This window comes from Selaginella moellendorffii, unplaced genomic scaffold (assembly GCF_000143415.4).
Source record: "Selaginella moellendorffii unplaced genomic scaffold, v1.0 SELMOscaffold_0, whole genome shotgun sequence".
Classification (NCBI taxonomy): Eukaryota; Viridiplantae; Streptophyta; class Lycopodiopsida; order Selaginellales; family Selaginellaceae; genus Selaginella; species Selaginella moellendorffii.
The window spans coordinates 3,792,299-3,813,520 of record NW_003314261.1 but is presented as its reverse complement, the minus strand read 5'-3'; the positions used below and the strand labels follow the sequence as shown (position 1 = coordinate 3,813,520).

Below are 21,222 nucleotides of genomic sequence, written 5' to 3'. Positions count from 1 at the left end.
CCACTAGTTCAATTTACTCCTTTAGCTCCATGGCAAAATTGTCCAGCTTGGGTATATGATCCTGGGCCTATTGTGGATTGTTGCTTTCTTCCACTCCATGGAAACCCAACAAAAAATCATCATGATCCCCCTCATCAACCTTAATTCTTTGATAAATTTCTTGAGATCCTCATCTTCCATGTGGATTTCCTCCCCCCTTGTGCCACATGTGTGCTAGGATATGTGCCCATCTTCTATATCTTCTATGAGAGACTTAATCAAACTCTAGAGCTCATTGCTGACTAGCAACAACTAGTCACTACTAGGGCTTTGACTCACCAACACTATGTCTTTCTTGCCACCACTAAGCCTATTTGGCTTGTGCTGCTGCTGCTGCTGCTTCTTGATTCTCTTTTTGGGGCATTCCATATTGACATCGCGATCTTTTGTGGGCCTTATGGTGCCACTATATGTGAACTTATGATGTTTATCGCCACAGCACTTGTAATAGGGCTGGATCACATAATGATTGTTGAAGTAATCAAACTTTATTTGCTCACCACAGCATGGGCAGAGGGGATGCAATTGCTTCAAGTAGGCCTTAAGCTCTTTAACACTCTAAAATGAGGCACAAGCTGGCTGTAACAAATCTCAGTTTAGGTAGTCTTTGAAATGGTGCAAATCCTTGATGATCACTTTCCTTTCTTGTTTCATGACTTCACTTGACTATCAAAGAAATAGAAATAAGGGTTCTAAATTATGTAATATACCATGGTTGATTCCCATCAACACATAACTGTTGATCACAATTCCAAACACCATTCAGCCGTTGAGCTAATCTCCTTTTAGTGTTTGGGAAGTCTACTAGTTAAAGGAAGAAGACTAGCTAACGTAATTACATATATGAGAATTTCACTCTTCCCAATGCATCCTTTGGAACATTCCATTTGATCGTTGCCAAGGGTATCTTCTACACGAACTGGACACTCCTGAGAGTTTATTTGAAGTCCTGGAAAGAAGTTCATGTTAAAAAAGTTTAGACCATTACTGCACTCATCTTCCTGCTCTGCAACTCGATCGGAGCAGCCTCATCACCAAAGAACTGAAGGCTGAAGAGAAACTTCAAGCTTGAGAAGTCTTTCCCTTTGTCAATCTCCAGCCACTGGATAAGTCCCTCAGCATGGTCCAAAAGCTTTCACTTGAGCATACCCAATTGGAACCAAGAAAGAATTTCATATAACAAATAAAGAAAAAGCATATTCCACTATATTTACATCTTCTTATCATTTCTTGAATATATTACAATGTTTTAAATCAACATAAGACCCATGGTTTCTACCTTTAAATCCATGCTTTGTCAACATAGGCTGCTGAGGACTACCTTGTCCAACTCTTTGAAGCCATCAACTTAAGTGCCCTTCATGAATTGAAATTGTCTGATTTCTCGCAAGGCCACCTCTCTGGATGTCGACTATCAGCCTGAACTGGACAGTCCTCAAGAAACTTGCAGGTGTGAAAATATGATACCATGGAGATTTCGGATTCCAGAGAAGCGAGCTGAGGTTTCTCGGTTGAGCCTTCCACGTGTATAGGAACCTGCAGTGAAATCGTCAATATCAGCAACACAAACAACAAGAGTAAATCATAACCTGTGCCAGATAAAAGTGATCGTTGTGCTCTCCAGGTGACAAAACAATGTCTAGATATTCTCTCAAAGGCAACGCCACCTAAGGAAGAACAAGTTAAGAACAAAAGAGAAGAAATCAAAGAAAAAATACAAACTTATTCATGGCTTCTAATATCACTGCCATCAGAACCTGACTCGATCCGACCGCTGCCAACGGCTGGATCGAGTTAACGGGCGAGCCACAGCCCGTTGAGTTTGATTGCTGCTCACCATTGCTTACACTAGAGGTTTTCCTACGATTTCCTTGAGAAGAGGTCTAATCCCTGCTCTAGAACACGAAAATCCTCATCTTAAGATGCTCGACACCGCCAGTGGCTGGATTCCATCGCTCTAATGCTCGCACAATCCCTGGAGAAACCTGCCAGAAGGCTTACTTTCTCCCTCGACGGTGGGCGTCAATTTTCCTCCATAGCCAAACGTTAAAAATGAAGAATGCGGCAATGCCAGCGCCTGTCCTGCCGATTGATCGCAAGAGCTCGATTGAGGACCAAGAATTCGTCCAGCTAGTGCGTTCTTGCACCCGTGCACGCCCAGATCTGGAGCCATGGCCTCTCCACCGACATCTTCCTCTGCAATGCGCTGCTCTACATGTATGGCGAATGCGGCAGCGTCGGCGAGGCGCGGGAGATCTTGGACGGCATGGACGATCACAGCAAGAGCAGGTTCTCCTGGATCACGATGCTCACCGTCTACGCGCACAACGGCAGGCCCTGGGACGCCAACAATCTCTTCGATCGCATCCCCGGCGGCAGAGATTCCGTGGCGTGGAGTTGCCTCATCGGCGCATTTGTTAAGATCGGGGATCTTGAGCACGCAAGGCGCGTCTTTGATCTCCTTCCGCGCTGGACTTTCCTCAAATCCACTGCAATCCTCCTGGCGCTGGCGAAGGATGGCAAGGAAGAGGACTCCAGAGCGATGTTCTGGGCGATGCGGGAGGGAGATCCCGTCACCTGGAACGTGATGATCACTGCATATGCCCAGAATGGGAATCTCCAGGTAGTGCAGGCGATGTTCTTCCGGATGCCGGCCAGGAACTTCGTCTCCTGGAACACGATCATCGATGGATGCGCCCATGATGCGTTGGTCAAGAAGGTGTTTGATTCGTGGTATCCCGGACATGAGCGGGCGTTTGGAGAAAGCGCAAGCTGCCGGCCTTGTGATGATCCAAGCGTTCGCGGACAATCGAGCAAGCACGTCTTCGTGTCATGCACGGCCTACCAGCTTCCTCGCGAGAGCAGCCGTCGATCGAATTCCCCAGCGCGATGTGGTGTCCTGCCAGTCGTATGCAAAAGCATGGATCAAGCGGACTCTTCCTTCCCGACTGATCTCAAGATATGAAGTTCCACAATGATTTCAAGAAATTGTTAGATTAGCAGTGATCAATAGCCATTCTCGATTTATATATGGATGGACTTTTTTAATTCTTTCTTGAGGGAAGACTTCCCTTGTTTCTTAAAGAAGAGCGGCATAGCTTCGTGTGTAACACGTTTGCATCTATCTCGGCATTTGCTTGGATCTCGTTTTTGTTCCATGATTGTTCTCGGCAGCCACCAAAAACGTATTTCCACACAGAGACACGAGAGATGTCGATGATGTCCGGAGGATACAAAAACGAACCCAAGCAAATGAAGTTAGTAACTGCGAATAGGAGAAATAGGAAATGGCAAGTGTGCTTACCGGACTGACTGCTGCCACTTTTAAGCCGCTCGAACTTTCTTCACGACCAAGTCCTTGTCGAGGCCAGGAGCACTCCTTTTCGCACCACAGGGCCTCCTCCACGTCCTGTAGATCTTACTGCTGCTGCTTCTGCAAAGCTTGACAATCCATGGGTGTTGTAGAACCTGATCGACTGTCAGCCTTTGTTTCGGATCCACAGCCAGCATCTTCTCAAGGAGATCCTCCGCTACAAACGAGAAAGGACCAACCGGGGATGCCCCCTGTCGCACACGATCAAATGCTTCACTCGGCTGATATCCTCCCTTTCCCAGCATCTCGTATAAAATCGCTCCAAGTCCCCACACGTCGATAGCTGCTGTGTAGAAGCTCCCATCCTTGTTCTCTGCCACCTCGGGTGCCATGTACTTTGCCGTGCCACAGTACTGCGACATCTCCTCAGGGTCGTCTGTGGCAATACCAAAGTCACTAATCACCACTTTGTCGCGCGCGTCTAGCTTGAAAAGGATGTTGCCCGGCTTGAGATCCCGGTGAACTATGCCTCTCGAATGCATCTCCTTGAGGGTCTCTGCCAGCTGCTTGATAATCTGAGCTGCTTCTTCTTCGCTCATCTGCCCGGAAACGCGCAAGCGATCAGCAAGACTAGATCCACATAGTTCCATAATAATACTCCCAAAACACTGTCCTCCATCTCTCTCCTTGATGAAATCTTTGAAGGAGACAACTCCAGGGCAGCCCCGGAGCTTGGCCATGATCCCAACTTCTCTCTCAGCGTCGCTCCCTGATCGAAATGCCTTGGCTGCATATGACTTGTGACCGTCCAGATTGTGGAGCACGAATACATGCCCCTGGCCGCCACACCCCAGCGTCCTACCTTTCTCGAAACCTCGCTGCCCCAACATATGAATGCTGAGAAGCTCTTTGCAATCTTCCTCCCTAAACTCACTTACCACCGTCATCGCTCTTACAAGCTTTGTTTTCACCTCAACAAAATAAACCCTAGCTTCTTCTAACGAATTTAACTACATGGCTGAGATGGCGTTTGTTAAATTGGGTGAATCGATACGAGAATTTTTATCAATACCTAAATTGTTGTTATGCTAACTTTAGTATATCTTTTAAAAGCTTCAAAAGAGTTATCTACAAAGACTGGTCATAGGAATGAAATTAAGCTTGAAATCACACCCCACACTTTTTCTTTATATATACAAGAGGAAACTAATTAAAAGAAATGTTACAAGAGAGCATAATAACAAAGGTAGATTTTGCCTTGCCTTTATCTTGCTTTGTTGCCATAACAATAAAGAATAGATTAGATAAAAGAAACTATAGAAAAATGACAACTATGAAGTGAAAGCAAAAATGGGAGAAAAGAATAAACACTAACCAAAAGGGATTACTTTTAATTGAAATTTTTCTAATGTGTGATAAAGAATGTGTTAATTTATATGTAAAGAGAAGCTTGATCATCTGAATTTTAAGGCATAGTAATATGGATTGGGATTTAACTAATCTAAATTATATAATGATTTGAGCTACGTGAATGCCCTTTCCAATTCAAGGGATCTAAATAGTCTACCATTATTTCTTGAAAATATCTTCTTGAAAATGCTTTGTTTGCAACCTTGATATCTCTAGTCTCTTCATCTTCCTCAACTCCTAATACCAATCCATCAAGAATTCTAGAGGAAATAGGTTGCACTTTGGATCTTTAGAGCTTTGCTAGGAGGTAGGCAAAAAATAAAAATCAAGATAAAGAGTAGACAATAAAACGATTTGGTTCCCAAAACAAACTAAGAATGTTTTCCTTTTACCTATAAAAAGCTATAGTCATTTCTTCTTTGTTTCCAAGGTTTATGCTTGTGGAATTCTTTAAATTTGCCCAACCTAATTATAAGGCATATGCCATGAGAGAAGGAGCTCATTGTGTTTTTGCAAGGCAATGTGGATGATAATCAAAGCCTAGGAATGTCTTCAATAAAATGTTTGAGAGGAGCCTAGTCAATTATGCAATATTACTTGTGCTTGAGGAGGTGGGGATCTGCCATTGGCTCTTATTAGGGCCATATCTAACATGGCATCCCAGTCAGCCTATAGGTGGTGCCTACTCAATAGCATAGGGCTAGGTTGCAACCATTTTATAGTTGACATTTCAATTTATGTCCATGCATACATCACTATATACTACTATATTAATAATTGTATTTGCAATTGGAGGGAAAGGCACAATAGCTGGAGGAGAGAGCAATTGGAAGCACTAGCTGTAGGGTTTGTGGCTGGAGCTATGTTTATGGCAGTTTTTAGAGTTGGAGGCATTGGTTGGATGGCCTCTTTGATTAGCAACTCCTTCGTTCTCACCTGTTTCTTGTTAGGTTTGCATTTTCTTTCCATACCCAATGTTTTCACTTCCATAGAAATATAGAGTTTAGCAAGCTTTACAGGATGATTTCACTGGAAAGGTGTAATAGACAAAAACTTGGAAGTTATATTTTTCCAATCAATTAACACTAGATTTTGTGCACCGCCATGATTTGAGGTGAAAATTAGTGTCCCCATCTACACTTGACCTTCCTCACCTCATCCCTCCAAACCATTATCACTTGCTCCCTCGCTACTGCAGTTTTTTGTTTTATTTCCTCCTCCAATTCTAAGGCAAAGTTGTGTTCTTCCTCATCGACTAGTTCGATTTGCTCCTTTAGCTCCATGGCAAAACTATCTAGCTTAGGTATAGGATCTTGGGGCTATTATGGATCACTGCTTTCTTCCACTCCATACCCCATAAAAGATCATTATAATCCCCCTCATCAACCTTGAAATCTTTGACAAATTCCTTGAGATCCTCATCCTTCTTGCTGGAATCCATGTAGACTTCCTCCCCCCCTGTGCCACATATGTGCTGGGACACATGCCCATCTTCCATATCTTCCATGATAGACTCAATCAAACTTTAGAGCTCATTGCTGACTGGCAACAACTGGTTGTTGCTAGGGCTTTGACTCACCAACACTATATTTTTCTTGCCACCACTAAGCTTGCTTGGCTTGTGCTACTACTGCTGCTTCTTAGTTCTCTTTTTGGGGCATTCTATATTGATATCATAATCTTTCATAGAGCTCATGGTGCCACTGTATGTGAATTTGTGATGTTTGTCGCCGCAACACTTGTAATAGGGCTGAATCACATAATAATTGTTGAAGTAATCAAAATTAGCGCAGCATGGGCAAAGGGGATGTAGTTGTTTCAAGTAGGCCTTGAGCTCCTTAATACTCCCAAATGAGGCATAAGTCAGCTATAACGAGTCCTAAACTAGGTAGTTCTTGAGATGGTGTAGGTCCTTGATAATCATCTCCCTTTCCCGTTTCATGGCTTCACTTGACAATCAAATATCTCAGGAAAATAGAAATAAGGGTTTGTGAGTGTATGGAATATGGAAAGGAATACAAAAAATGTGCATATTAATTAGCCTGAAAACCCTAGTTTATATACAATAGTGAGTGGTCTGGATTGAAATCCATCCAATAGCTACCAAAATCCCACTACACTAATATTAGTATATGGCATTATAGTTGTACACTTGGACCTCACATCATCCCCTCCTCTCGAAATGATGGAAGACTGTCATGATTCTCTCATAAATGGGCTAGGATCTGTAGGAATATCAGGAGGAGGCATTAGTGGATCTGTAGGTGATGCCAATTGTTCTTGATCCCTTTGTATAAAGTGTTTTAGCTGTTGCACATGCACAAATTCTGGAGGATCGGCCTACTAGATGTCATGCTGAACCTCATAAACTTGTGGTTCAATTTGTCGTAATATCTAATATAAACCTTTCCACTGAGCAAAGAACCCTTTAAATAAACCATATACCATAAGATGGGGAAAACAGATTGATACCAAATCATCCACTTTATACTCCATAAGTGGATGATGATGGGAGTTGTAGCATTGTTTTTGTCCCACTTGTACACGGCCCAGGTGTTCGGCAAATTTTACTCAGACAAGTGGAAGAATGTTTGTCAAATACTGATCCCATGATCTAGCATTGGCAACTCGTGGCAATTACGAAGGTAAACCCAACTCCGTTGGTAGTATTGGATCATGACCATGTAGGAGTTTATATGGTGAAACATTAATAGAACTTTGCACCTCTATGATATATGCATACTAAAGAGACAATAATTAACCATCCCAATCTGAATACTGAAAGTTCACGTACTTTGCAATCATCCATTTGAAAGTCTGAAGAAGCTATTCCACCAAAAAATCTAACTGTGGATGATAAGCACTTGTGAAAGTATGGCATATCCCACCAAGATATCAAAACGGGAAATACCTCAACCATAAATGCAAGACTATTATCTAAAAGAATTCACTTTGGACAAAAATGCTGGAACACAACTTGATTGAGGAAGAAGTATCCTATAGCAGTTGCAGAGATGTTAGCAAGAGCACCACCTTCCACTCAGTAAGTCAAGTAGTCAGAAGCAATAATAACATACTCATTGTTAGTAGTCGATTGTGGAAAAGGTCCCATAAAATCAAACACCACCAACTCAAATGAATAGGGAATTACAATTAACTCCAACCGTCCTTTCGCATCACGAGGGGGAGTATTATGAGTTTGGCACCAAACGCAGCTATGCACATACCGGATAACATTATGTCGCATCTCTAGCCAATAGAAAGACTTGTATAGCTTCTCAGTCATACGATAATGTCCCATATGCCCGCTTAGAATAAGAGAATCATAGTAGATATAAAGATACCATAGAATAAATATTTAAGGCACCACCAACCGTAAATGATCATCAAGATCCGTCCCCATAAAATAAAGAAGGCCATCTTCAAAGTAATTGTAGTGCACCTTATCTCTTTCCCCTTAAGCCAACTGGAAAAGGGGCAATTGCTTGATGAGAGAGCCCTTAGTGGCTATTTTATCCCCATTTATTCCCTAAGGTTCTAAGGATCCACGGTGACAGTATATCCAAATCTCATCCCATGATCACATGCGCTACACTCACCCCCCCTTCAGAGATGTCAATGTCCTCATTGACTATTGACTAACAACCCCTACTGAGCCAAGGGGAACCACATTGACATCATTGACTATTGACTAACAACCCCTACTGAGCCAAGGGGAACCAGCACCTCCATTTCCGCACTCAATCTACCAATCCTTCCATTTGTGTAGATTAGCTATTCCATGTGAGGCAACTAGTCATCCACCTGTACCGCAGTCCCACGATGGATACCTTCGTCCGTGGATACTCCACACAAGAGGAAGGACGTACGCATGGATGCCCAATACGTACGATTTCAAATTTAAGGGTAGGAATATACCTTACTCAAGGGTATATTATACTTTTAAGTAGCTACTAATCAATGGGAATCGAACCCGTGCCATTTCCTCTGATACCAACTGTAGCGCACCTTATCTCTCTCCCCTTAAGCCAACTGGAAAAGGGGCAATTGCTTGATGAGAGAGCCCTTAGTGGCTATTTTATCCCCATTTATTCCCCAAGGTTCCAAGGATCCACGGTGACAGTATATCCAAATCTCATCCCATGATTACATGCGCTACAGTAATATTGAGAATGTAAATACTAGAATGGAAAATCATCAGCAAGTGATGCAAAATTTTCAAATCCATCTTGAAACCTTCGAATCTATGGCTCAATCTTTTGAGCCTCACAAACCTTATCAAAAGAAGGTAAATCTTGCTCTACTCCTTGTGGACACTTAACATCAAGTACAACAACTGTTGATGGATCCTCATCTAGAAAATCTATAAATACTTGAACAATAAGCTCATTAGAAATATGATAAGAGAGTGAAAAAGGAAGAGGAGATTGAGGAAGGGCATTTGCATCAGTTATAAAACTCCCTAGGTGATGAACAACATCAAAATTATATATCTGAAGCTTCAAAGCCCACCAAGAAATACAACTAACCACGTTCTTTCACTTAAATAATGAAGTAACAGCAGCATAATTACCTTGTAGTAATGTTCGAGAATCATGTGGATATGCATGAAATTTTTTGAAACCCCAAACTACTGCTAAACATTTTTTCTCTGTCGTGAAGTAGTTTACCTCTGTTGGTTGTAATATATGACTTATATATGCAATGGGATGGTATTGACTAGGCACACTTGGGCTCTTTTGCATCAACACACATCTAAAACCAATATCAAAAGCATTTACATGCAAAATGAAAGGCCAAGTGTAATTAGGATACGCTAAAATTAAAGGAGTCGTTGATAGCTTTTTGAAATCCATGATTGCCTACTCACAGTTCATAGACCAAATGACAAATGACATTAGTAATGCTCACAACAGTGTAGTGTAATCAGAAAAATGATCTATAAAACGACCAAGATATTGCACTTTGCCCAAGAAGCATTACACATCATTCACACACTTCGAAGTAGGAAACTTTAGAATAGCCACAAGTTTGTCATGATCAACTTGCAAACCTTTACAAAAAATATAGTACTTAAGATAAGTTGTGTCTTTGGACCCAAATACACACTTTGATCACTTCAACTTTCTCATAACTAATCTAACACTTTACAAACATCATAAACATGTTCCTCCTACATCCTCTCTGAGTGGATCAAGACATCATTAATGAAGTCAACAATCACCTCCAGCATATCACAAAGAACATCATCCACCATTTGCTGGAAAGTTGTTGAAGCATTGTGTAAGGAACCGACTCCCCGAGATGTCGTAGGCTAAAGGATCCCCGAAAGCATGACCGAAATGACAAAGAGTTCATCGAATGGGACCGAGTCGAAGATCGAGTCCAAGACCGACTCAGAGACCGAGTTCGAGATAGAGTCCGGGATCGAGCCGAGGCCGAATCGGAGACCGAGTTCGAGACCGAGTTCAAGACCGAGTTCAAGACAGAGTCCGAGATCCAAATCGGGTCTGAGACCGAGTCCGAGGTCGAGTCTGAAGTTGAGTCCAAGATCGGGTGCGAGATCGAGTCCGAAATCGAGTCCGAGACCGAGTCCGAAGTCGGGTCCGAGATCGAGTCCGAGATCGATTCTGAGACTAAGTCCAAATACTAATACAGCTCAAGGGGTGAAAGCCCAAAGCGTGCGTCTCTCAAGGGGGGGGGGGGCTACAGGGGGTTCCAAAAGTATAGTAGGGATAGTGAGGTTCAGGAACCAATCTTGAAGGAACTCTTCAGTGGTGCTTCCAAATTGACTTGAGGTTGAGACTGGGGCCGAGGGGCTTTGGGTGGGAGTGAGCATAGGCTTGGGTGGTGCCGGAGGGGCCACCCAGGGAAGTGCTCAAGAGCAGCTCCCACTCCCGAAAGGGAAACTGACTGCGGTGCTCCCGGCTCATGTGGAGTGGTGCCCCACTTGAGTACCTTGTGGCTCATTGGTCCTCGCCCTTTCTAGGGGCTTGGGCCTTCCCTTCGGGATGGAAGTGGAGGGGTAGAGGTACCCATACCGGGCTGTTAGGCCATGGTGTTTCGCCCTGACGTCCCGAAGCAAGTGCCGCACCCAAGGCTTGGGATTTAGAGGGTCCCATGATCAAGTCTTGTGGTACCAAGGGGTGTTAGGAATCTGGAGGCTTGGTGTGCTTGGCTGCTTGTGCCTGCGGGGAGTGTAGCCGAACCTTAAGTCTAGTCGAACCCGGGGAGGGGGATTGGGAGAGATTTAGGAATCCGTAAATGGATGGCTAACACTCCGTTGTTTGTGCAGTGAGTAGCTGAAACCAAGTAGGACCAAGTAGGAGCTGGTACCATAGGCGAAGACCTTGGCAAGGGAACTTAGCACAAGCCAAGGCAGAGTTGGCCAGATAGACGAGGTAAGCTGGCAAATTGGAAAGGAAAAATTTGTGGCTTACAATTTGGTATCGGAGCCTTTTCCTCAGTTCTAGCGAAGGATAGAGGCAGATTGCTGGGTGATGGCAAAGGCAGGGCGTAAGCGAACCCAGGCGGAGATAGAACCTCCGCCAGAGCTGGAGCCTCCGGTCAAACAAGAGGCTATGGATGAGGAATCCTTGCATGAGGAGGACTCCAGTGAGGAAACTTCCAAACAAAAGTCCGGTGGTGAGGTTCGGTCGTCCAAGGCTCGACTGGATGTTCTAGAAGGACAATTGGCACAGACCAATGCCCTGCTAGAGACTCTCATACGCAAGCTAAAGCGTGATGAGAAGCGGAATAAAAAGCGAAAGACTGCGGATGCTGGTATCGCAGAAGGTGTGGACCCTTCGGCAGGGACTAAGGCAGAACCAAACAAGGTCGAATAGACCGAAGTGGAATCAGTCCCTCAGGCAGTTCCCAAGTACAAACCAAAGCCCCCACCGGTCTTCAAGGGAGTGAACAACTATAAGGTGGTGGAGGATTGGTTTTACGATATGGAGGACTACTTTCGAGCGTTGCGGTTACCGAGCTCGGAGAAGGTCCTATGTGCAAAACCATACTTAGCAGATAATGCCAAGTCTTGGTGGAGAATGACAGAGGCCAATGAAGGACCTGTGGCCACTTGGGAAATGATGAAGGCGAGGATCCGCGCAACTTACGTTCCTCCGAATGCTACTCTGCATCTAAGGGACAAGCTGAGTAGGCTGAAGCAGATCGGAACCATTCAGGAGTATGTGAATGGGTTTATGGCAAAGAGAATACTTGTCATAGACATGGGGGATATGGATGCGTTCCATGCCTTCATATCAGGTTTGCAAACCTGGGCTCACGGTGAAGTGATGTGGTGGAACCCGACCAACTATAGGGAAGTGTTGGATGCGGCCATCAAAGTGCATTTCAACGATAACCTGTGAAAGGGGAACACGACGGGGTCGGGATCCACGTTTAGGAAAGGGGCCAAACCAAGGGGAACGTTTAGCAGAGGGAAATTCAAGAAGAGTTTCTCTAAGAATGAGTCCTCGGGGTTCCAAAAAGGCAAATCTGGTGGCCAGTGAACGAGTACGTGGGGGAGTCAAGCGAAAAGAGACAAACCCACAGATAAGAATGTCAAGTCATATAGCAGCGTGGGAAACAACATATGCTACAACTGCGGTGAAGCGGGACACTTTTCGAGGGAATGTCCCTACCCAAAGAAGGCCAAAGCCAATATGGCCATCAAATCGGGTGAAGTCCAAACTGAGGTATGTGATCCAGTCCCTAACTCAAAGTTACTCATTACACGAGCAACTTTGGTAGAGAGTCATTCATGACATCTACTAGCCCTCCGAGGAAAGCTCGGAGGTAGCTTTGTTAAGATCCTTATTGACACGGGTGCTTCGGATAATTTTGTGGCTTCAAACATAGTCCGGCAAGTCGGACTAGCGATGCAGCGGCTAGGCGAACCAAGGACTATAGAGTTTGTTCAAGGTAGCCAAAGCACTGATGAGGTACTTCGACAAGCGAGAGTCGAAGTAGGGACATGGAAAGTGGACATGGATTTCACCGTGTTGGACATGGTGGGATTTGACGTGATCTTCGGAATGGACTGGTTCAATCGGTTCGTGGTAGCCCTGCATGGACAAGGTAGAAACCTTGTGGTACTAGCGAATGCCCAAAGAAGAAGATCTAGGGTGGAGGCCCAGGATCTAAAGGTAGGGCAAAGCAAGGCCAAAGAATCCTGCTTAAACCTGGTGTCCACGAGAGGACAACTCACTAAAGGAACTAAGGTAGCATTTTTGTGCTTACTCTCGGTGAAGAGTGACAAAAAGACAGGAACAGAAGAATTACCTTTAGTGATCCAACGGGTGTTGGACCAATTCCAGGATACCATGTCGAAGGAGTTACCAGTGGGGCTGCCCCTCGCACGGCCGATAGAACATAAGATTGAGCTGGTCGAGGGTGTTGAGGCGGTAGTTTGTCCCCCCTATCGTTTGAACGAGAAAATCTCAAGGAGCTCAAGCGCCAACTAGAGGAGTTGGTGGTCAAACGATATGTTAGGTTGAGCAAATTGCTGTATGGGGCGCCGGTGTTATTTGTGAAAAAGAAAAATGGATTTATGCCCATGTGCATAGACTACCGGGTTCTCAACAAGTATACAAAGAAGAACAAGTACCCTTTGCCCCGGATTGAGGACCTATTCGATAGGTTGGGAAAGGCAAAATACTTCTCGAGGATTGACCTAAGGTCAGGATACTACCAGATCAGGGTAGCCAAGGAGGATGTCGAGAAGACAACCTGTCGAACGAGGTATGCTATCTGGATCACTTCATGGTCGTCTATATCGACGACATCCTGATCTATAGCAAGACGCTAGAGGAGCATGCCGAACACTTGGCGAAGGTGTTTGAGAAACTAAGGGAACACAAACTGTATGCTAAAGAGATTAAATATGACTTTGCTCAACAAGAGGTAAAGTTTCTCGGGCATGTGGTGGGCTAGGACGGGCTCAAGGTGGACCTGGAGAAGGTCCAAGCAATCCAAGAATGGGAGCGACCATCAAATGTACATGAGTTGAGAGCGTTCTTGGGGCTATGCAACTACTATCGAAAGTTTATCAGACACTATTCGAGAGTAACCCTACCCTTAACGGACCAAACAGGAAAAGGGAAGATGGTATGGACAGCGGAATGTGAGGTGGCATTCGTCCACCTCAAAGGGAAGTTGAGGAAGGCTCCTGTATTGGCATTACCAGACTTTGGTAAGGACTTTGAGGTAGAAACGAATGCTTCGGACTTTGCGTTGGGTGCAATTTTGAAGCAAGACAACCATCCAGTAGCGTTCTTCTCAAAGAAGTTGGACAAGGCTCAAAGGAAGTGGCCTGCCCACGAGAAAGAATTGTTTGCGGTGGTCAAGGTGCTCAAGGAGTGGCGACACTACCTTGGGAGACACTTCAAGGTTTATACGGACAATGTGGCAACGAAACACTTCTTGTCATAGCCCGACCTGAGAGGGAAACAAGGTCGATGGGCCAATGCCTTGGCCGAGTTTGATTGCGAGATTCTGTACAAGCCTGGGAAGAGCAACATTGTGGCGGATGTGCTAAGTCGAAAAGCGAGCTTGAGGTTGGCGATATCCAGCATAACAGCAACCTTCTGGGACAATGTGCGGACAGTATATGAGAACGATGGTCTAGCTCAAGAAGTGTTGCTAAGGAATCTAGAGGCACGGGAAGCTCACCAAAGAGGTGAGCTGCCAATGGAAGAGAAAATGGGCTATGCGGAACGCAACGGACTCATCTATTATAAGCAAACGAGGGTGTATGTTCCAGAAGGGGAACTAAGGAAGGTAGTCTTAGAAGAGTGTAATGACGGACCTCTTGCGGGACACGGCGGAGTGCCCAAGACAATGGGCTTACTCAAGAGGAAGTACCATTGGCCAGATATGGCTAAGGACGTACAAGACTATGTAAAGACATGTCCAACATGTCAGCAGGTCAAAGCCGTGACTAAGGCTAGTGGGGGCTTGTTGCAAAGCATCCCAATTCCAGATCGTTTGTGGAAGTATCTTACGATGGACTTCATCACGGGACTTCCCCCAAGCAAGGGGTTTGATGCGATATTCGTGGTGGTGGACCGATTTTCAAAAATGGCACATTTCATACCCACCACAACGGAGGTGGATGCGAAAGGTGTGGCGAAGCTGTTCTTCGAACAAGTGGTTCGAGTGCGGGGAAGATCGGAAGAGATCATCTCAGATCGAGATAAGATCTTCACCAGTAGGTTCTGGAGGACTCTCCTGGAACAGTATCGCACCAAGTTGAAATTCAGCACAGCCTATCAGCCACAGACAGGTATGGGGTATTAAGTCAAGTTTGTTGGCACTAACACTTCTTGACAGATGGACAAATAGAAAGGGTGAATAGGCAGCTAGAGGATTATTTGCGATGCTATGTCTCGGGAGACCAGACTGATTGGGTAAGTCATTTAGGACTTGCGAAAATGTGTTATAACAACTCACCATATTCGAGTTTCGGGGTGAGTCCATGGGAAGTCATCAATGGGTGAGCTATTGAAGGTCCTGTGGAACTCGGCGTGGCCAAGTATCATGGAGAGTTACCCACAGTGGAGGCATTCACGGCGGAAAGACTTAGCATTTGGAATCTAGTGAGGGATTCCTTGGAACGGGCTCAACAAAAGCAAACCAAATACGCAAACCAGAAGTGTCGGGATGTAGAGTTCTAAGCTGGGGAGAAGGTGTGGTTGAACACTAAGAACCTCAAGCTACCAAGTGGGATCAACCGAAAGTTGACCCAAAGGTAAAAATGCATGTATTCCTGAAAATGAATTGATCTTGAGTTCCGTAAGCAACTTCGCGGGGCCTTATGAGATTGAGGCACGAATCGGTAAAGTGGCTTACTGACTCCGACTTCCTCGAGAAATGGGGAAGATGCACCCAGTGTTTCACATGAACTTACTCAAGCCGTACTTTGAGGATCCGCTTCGCAAGGACCAAGTGAGACCTTTACCTGAGGTTATCCAAGGGGAAGAGGAATACGAAGTCGAGGCCATCCTCAATGCGCGCAAGAGCAAGCGACAAGAACGCGAGGTGAGAGAGTTCCATGTGAAGTGGAAAGGATTTCCACACTGCGAAGCAACATGGGAATCGGAGGAGAACCTAGCGAATGCGCAAGATCTAGTAGAGGAATTTCTGCAAGGCAGAACTCTATGTACTTATGCAAAATTCAATTAAAAATATCAATTTGCGAAGTTGAGCAAGAGGCATGTGTTGGGACCCGAAGGCATGCCAAAGGTAAGCTAATTAGCATGGGTTAGCTAGGTCGACCAGGCATAGGGCACTACGCCCGACTCCCCGCGGGGATGTCAAATCCGTAAATGTATTCTACGGAGGTTGGGTTCAAGTCCCAACCCCCTAGTAAAGCAAGGCTGGGTTCAAGTCTCGACCCTATACTAGGGTGTGGTGAGGTGAGGAGTATAGGGACACCTATACGCTGTTGTCATGAGCTCTTGGCCGGGGAGGCTAACTTAGGCACACCGCTAAGTGGGGGGATGCCCCCGGAGACATGGTCAACAAGTCGTAGGATAAAAAGAGATGTTCGATGTGGGCATTGAACTTCTTCTATGGGTGGTGGAGTTGTAAGGAACCGACTCCCCAAGATGTCGTAGGCTAAAGGATCCCCGAAAGCATGACCGAAATGACAAAGAGTTCATCGGATGGGACCGAGTCGAAGATCGAGTCCAAGACCGACTCAGAGACCGAGTTCGAGATAGAGTCCGGGATCGAGCCGAGGCCGAATCGGAGACCGAGTTCGAGACCGAGTTTGAGACAGAGTCCGAGATCCAAATCGGGTCCGAGACCGAGTCCAAGGTCGAATCCGAAGTCGAGTCCGAGATCGGGTCCGAGATCGAGTCCGAGACCGAGTCCAAGGTCGAGTCCGAAGTCGGGTTTGAGATCGAGTCCGAGATCGATTCTGAGACTAAGTCCAAATACTAATACAACTCAAGGGGTGAAAGCCCAAAGTGTGCATCTCCCAGGGGGGGGCGGGGGGGGCTGTAGGGGGTTCCAAAAGTATAGTAGGGATAGTGAGGTCCAAGAACCAGTCTTGAAGGAACTCTCCAGTGATGCTTCCAAATTGACTTGAGGTTGAGACTGGGGCTGAGGGGCCTTGGGTGGGAGTGAGCATGGGATTGGGTGGTGCCGGAGGGGCCACCCAGGGAAGTGCTCAAGAGCAGCTCCCACTCCCAAAAGGGAAACCGACTGCGGTGCTCCTGGCTCATGTGGAGTGGTGCCCCACTTGAGTACCTTGTGGCTCATTGGTCTTCGCCCTTCTTAGGGGCTTGGGCCTTCCCTTCGGGATGGAAGTGGAGGGGTAGAGGTACCCATACTGGGCTGTTAGGCCATGGTGTTTCGCCCTGACGTCCCGAAGCAAGTGCCACACCCAAGGCTTGGGATTTAGAGGGTCCCATGATCAAGTCTTGTGGTACCAAGGGGTGTTAGGAATCTAGAGGCTTGGTGTGCTTGGCTGCTTGTGCCTGCAGGGAGTGTAGCCAAACCTTAAGTCTAGTCTAACCCGGGGAGGGGGATTGGGAGAGATTTGGGAATCCGTAGATGGATGGTTAACACTCAGTTGCTCGTGCAGTGAGTAGCTGAAACCAAGTAGGACCAAGTAGGAGCTGGTACCATAGGCGAGGACCTTGGCTAGGGAACTTAGCACAAGCCAAGGCAGAGTTGGCCGGATAGACGAGGTAAGCTGGCAAATTGGAAAGGAAAAATTTGTGGCTTACACATTGCTCAAATAAAACGGCATCACTAAAAACTCGTATAAATTAAATAGTGTATGAAAAGTAGTCTTAAGAATATCTTCTTCAGCCATCGATACTTACTAGTACCTAAAAGCAAAATCTAGCTTGATGAACTAATGACTTCTCCCTAGATGATCCTAGGATCAATAGTGTGAGGAAGAGGGTACACATCTGGGATTGTCACTTCATTTAATGGATGATAGTCAATGTAGAAAAATTAGACTTCATCACAAAATGAAGTTCATATGCTTAAGAACTTTGTGATTTTCGAATAACACCCTTTTCCAATATTTCTTTGATGTTTGCATATAAAATCTTGATCTCTTTGGATGATCGACAATAAATATGAACCTTGATTAGACAAGCATCCCTAGTTAGAATCAGATGATGTGTGGCAATGTTGGCCCCAGATGAGAGGTCAAATTCAAAGTGATCGGCACACTCCTTCATGAGTCGATTAACTGCTATAACACAAAGACCATTGGAGGGATCGGAAAAAGGAAGAGCAGAACAAAATAAAAATATAGGAAGAAATAATGGGAAGACAAAAGTAATAGAAGCAAAAGTAAAAGTAAAGAGACAAAAAAATACAAAAGTGAGAGGAATGAATGAAATATGAAGAAGTATAAAATAAGGGGGAGAAGCTTCAAAGTCACACTTGGCATGATTGCGCTACAACCAATCCATACCAAGGATGAGGTCAAAAGCTTGACTAAGCACCACCCACAATGATTGCAACCCAAACTCAAGATTGCCCACACGCATAACAAAGTTTGTCTCATCTCATGCATATGCATGGGTACGGCCATTGCCATAAAGAATGAAAACTAGCTTTATTATACAATACAAATGTAGATGGGAATGTGTGGCAATAGGTCAAGCAATAGAAGATAAACTTAAACCTATATCAACCAATATGGAGAGAATAATAAGAGATCTCTTATTATAAAAACGAACTTGAAAAGTAAATATTAGATGAATTGGTGCCAAGTGAACACTTTGATGATATCCTGTGGGAGATGGTTCTGTTCTAATGGAAGTTGATACTTTTGCTACTTGAATTCAAAGACAAGGGTGAGGACGTGGTCGTGGCCGTGATGTTCACTGTTGAGCATGTGATGAAGTTGGTCACACTTATCGGTGTTGTAAGAGTTTTTTAGATTGGTAACCTCCATTTCTTGGGTGGAGATCTTGGCATCAACAATGTCCTGTTGATACTATTGCAATGGAAGGTTTGGACACTAAAATGCATCTGGAAAACAAGGAATTGCACAAATAACGGATGGACCTTGCACGAATAAGTCAATAACCTTTTCATATTTCTTTTGGAGGTAAAGCTAAAGGATGTGTAGCGAGAAGTGGAAGAGGCAACATCTCATAATATTATTACAAGCCAAAAGCATCGTCAAGGGTGGTTAGAGCATGTGCATACATAAGTCCTACAAGATTTTAATGAAGTGTTGGCCACAACATTCTCAGCTTGATCTGCTCTAACATATTTAGCTCCACATGAAGCAAAAGGCTCTGGAAACAAATGCCAAATTACATTACCAACTCAAATGTTCCTTGACAAAGATAATGCAATTGTTGGAAGGCATCATCACAATCGTTGACTTCATGTTTGGGAAGTTTATTAATTACAAGAAGAAAACTAGCTAAACGTAATTACATATATAAGAATTTAATGCATCCCTTGGAACTTTCCATTTGATCGTGGCCAAGGGTATCTTCTACACAAACTGGATGCTCTTGAGAGTTTGTTAGAAGTCCTGGAAAGAAGTTCATGTTAAAAAAGTTTAGACCATTACTTCACTCATCTTCTTGCCCTGCAGCTTGATTGGAGCAGCCTCATCTCCAAAGAACTGAAGGCTGAAGAGAAACTTCAAGCTCAAGAAGTCTTTCCCTTTGTCAATCTCCTGCTGCTGGATAAGTCCCTCAACATGGTCCAAAAGCTTTTGCTTGAGCATCATTCGGTCACCTCTCTGGACGTTGACTACCAGCCCGAAGTGGACAGTCCTCAAGAAACTTGCCAGGTGTGAAAATATGATACCATGGAGATTTCGGATTCCAGAGAAGCGAGCTGAGGTTTCTCGGTTGAGCCTTTCACGCGTATAGGAACCTGCAGTGAAATCTTTAATATCAGCAACACGAAGAACAAGAGTAAATCATAACCTGTGCCAGATAAAAGTGATCGTTGTGCTCTCCAGGTGACAAAACAATGTCTAGATATTCTCTCAAAGGCAATGCCACCTAAGGAAGAACAAGTTAAGAACAAAAGAGAAGAAATCAAAGAAAAAATACAAACTTATTCATGGCTTCTAATATCACTGAAGAACGTAGAGCCATCAGAACCTGACTCAATCCGACCGCTGCCAACGGCTGGATCGAGTTAACGGGCGAGCCACAGCCCGTTGAGTTTGATTGCTGCTCACCATTGCTTACACTAGAGGTTCTCCTACGATTTCCTTGAGAAGAGGTCTAATCCCTGCTCTAGAACACGAAAATCCTCACCTTAAGATGCTCGACACCGCCAGTGGCTGGATTCCATCGCTCTAATGCTCGCACAATCCCTGGAGAAACCTGCCAGAAGGCTTACTTTCTCCCTCGACGGTGGGCGTCAATTTTCCTCCATAGCCAAACGTTAAAAATGAAGAATGCGGCAATGCCAGCGCCTGTCCTGCCGATTGATCGCAAGAGCTCGATTGAGGACCAAGAATTCGTCCAGCTAGTGCGTTCTTGCACCCGTGCACGCCCAGATCTGGAGCCATGGCCTCTCCACCGACATCTTCCTCTGCAATGCGCTGCTCTACATGTATGGCGAATGCGGCAGCGTCGGCGAGGCGCGGGAGATCTTGGACGGCATGGACGATCACAGCAAGAGCAGGTTCTCCTGGATCACGATGCTCACCGTCTACGCGCACAACGGCAGGCCCTGGGACGCCAACAATCTCTTCGATCGCATCCCCGGCGGCAGAGATTCCGTGGCGTGGAGTTGCCTCATCGGCGCATTTGTTAAGATCGGGGATCTTGAGCACGCAAGGCGTGTCTTTGATCTCCTTCCGCGCTGGACTTTCCTCAAATCCACTGCAGTCCTCCTGGCGCTGGCGAAGGATGGCAAGGAAGAGGACTCCAGAGCGATGTTCTGGGCGATGCGGGAGGGAGATCCCGTCACCTGGAACGTGATGATCACTGCATATGCCCAGAATGGGAATCTCCAGGTAGTGCAGGCGATGTTCTTCCGGATGCCGGCCAGGAACTTCGTCTCCTGGAACACGATCATCGATGGATGCGCCCATGATGCGTTGGTCAAGAAGGTGTTTGATTCGTGGTATCCCGGACATGAGCGGGCGTTTGGAGAAAGCGCAAGCTGCCGGCCTTGTGATGATCCAAGCGTTCGCGGACAATCGAGCAAGCACGTCTTCGTGTCATGCACGGCCTACCAGCTTCCTCGCGAGAGCAGCCGTCGATCGAATTCCCCAGCGCGATGTGGTGTCCTGCCAGTCGTATGCAAAAGCATGGATCAAGCGGACTCTTCCTTCCCGACTGATCTCAAGATATGAAGTTCCACAATGATTTCAAGAAATTGTTAGATTAGCAGTGATCAATAGCCATTCTCGATTTATATATGGATGGACTTTTTTAATTCTTTCTTGAGGGAAGACTTCCCTTGTTTCTTAAAGAAGAGCGGCATAGCTTCGTGTG

General features: G+C 45.4%; 2 protein-coding genes across 4 annotated transcripts; both read right to left on the bottom strand.

Moving 5' to 3' along the window:
* Positions 1–1,565: 1,565 nt before the first annotated feature.
* On the bottom strand, positions 1,566–20,993 carry LOC9656209. 3 transcript variants are annotated; one of them, XR_002992550.1, is made up of 4 exons: positions 20,032–20,993; positions 19,826–19,985; positions 1,629–1,706; positions 1,566–1,575 (listed from the first exon to the last, which is right to left on the bottom strand). XR_002992550.1 is itself a non-coding variant. In XM_024676217.1 (2 exons), exon 1 carries the CDS (start codon positions 20,859–20,861, stop codon positions 20,073–20,075), a length of 789 nt encoding a protein of 262 aa, XP_024531985.1. In that variant the 5' UTR covers positions 20,862–20,993; the 3' UTR covers positions 19,580–19,639; positions 20,032–20,072. The 3 variants fall into 3 exon arrangements, 1 of the variants encoding a protein (XP_024531985.1); XR_002992549.1 differs by having other exon boundaries at positions 19,826–20,993; XM_024676217.1 differs by lacking the exons at positions 1,566–1,575; positions 1,629–1,706; positions 19,826–19,985 and adding an exon at positions 19,580–19,639.
* LOC9656208 (calcium-dependent protein kinase 19) lies at positions 3,364–4,299 on the bottom strand. Its single transcript, XM_002960351.2, has one exon. It carries the CDS (start codon positions 4,297–4,299, stop codon positions 3,364–3,366), a length of 936 nt encoding a protein of 311 aa, XP_002960397.2.
* Positions 20,994–21,222: the final 229 nt, after the last annotated feature.

Excerpts from the sequence above, each read along its gene's own strand:
- LOC9656208 (XM_002960351.2), bottom strand. The coding sequence starts at position 4,299 with ATGACGGTGGTAAGTGAGTTTAGGGAGGAAGATTGCAAAGAGCTTCTC.
- LOC9656209 (XM_024676217.1), bottom strand. The coding sequence starts at position 20,861 with ATGTCCGGGATACCACGAATCAAACACCTTCTTGACCAACGCATCATG.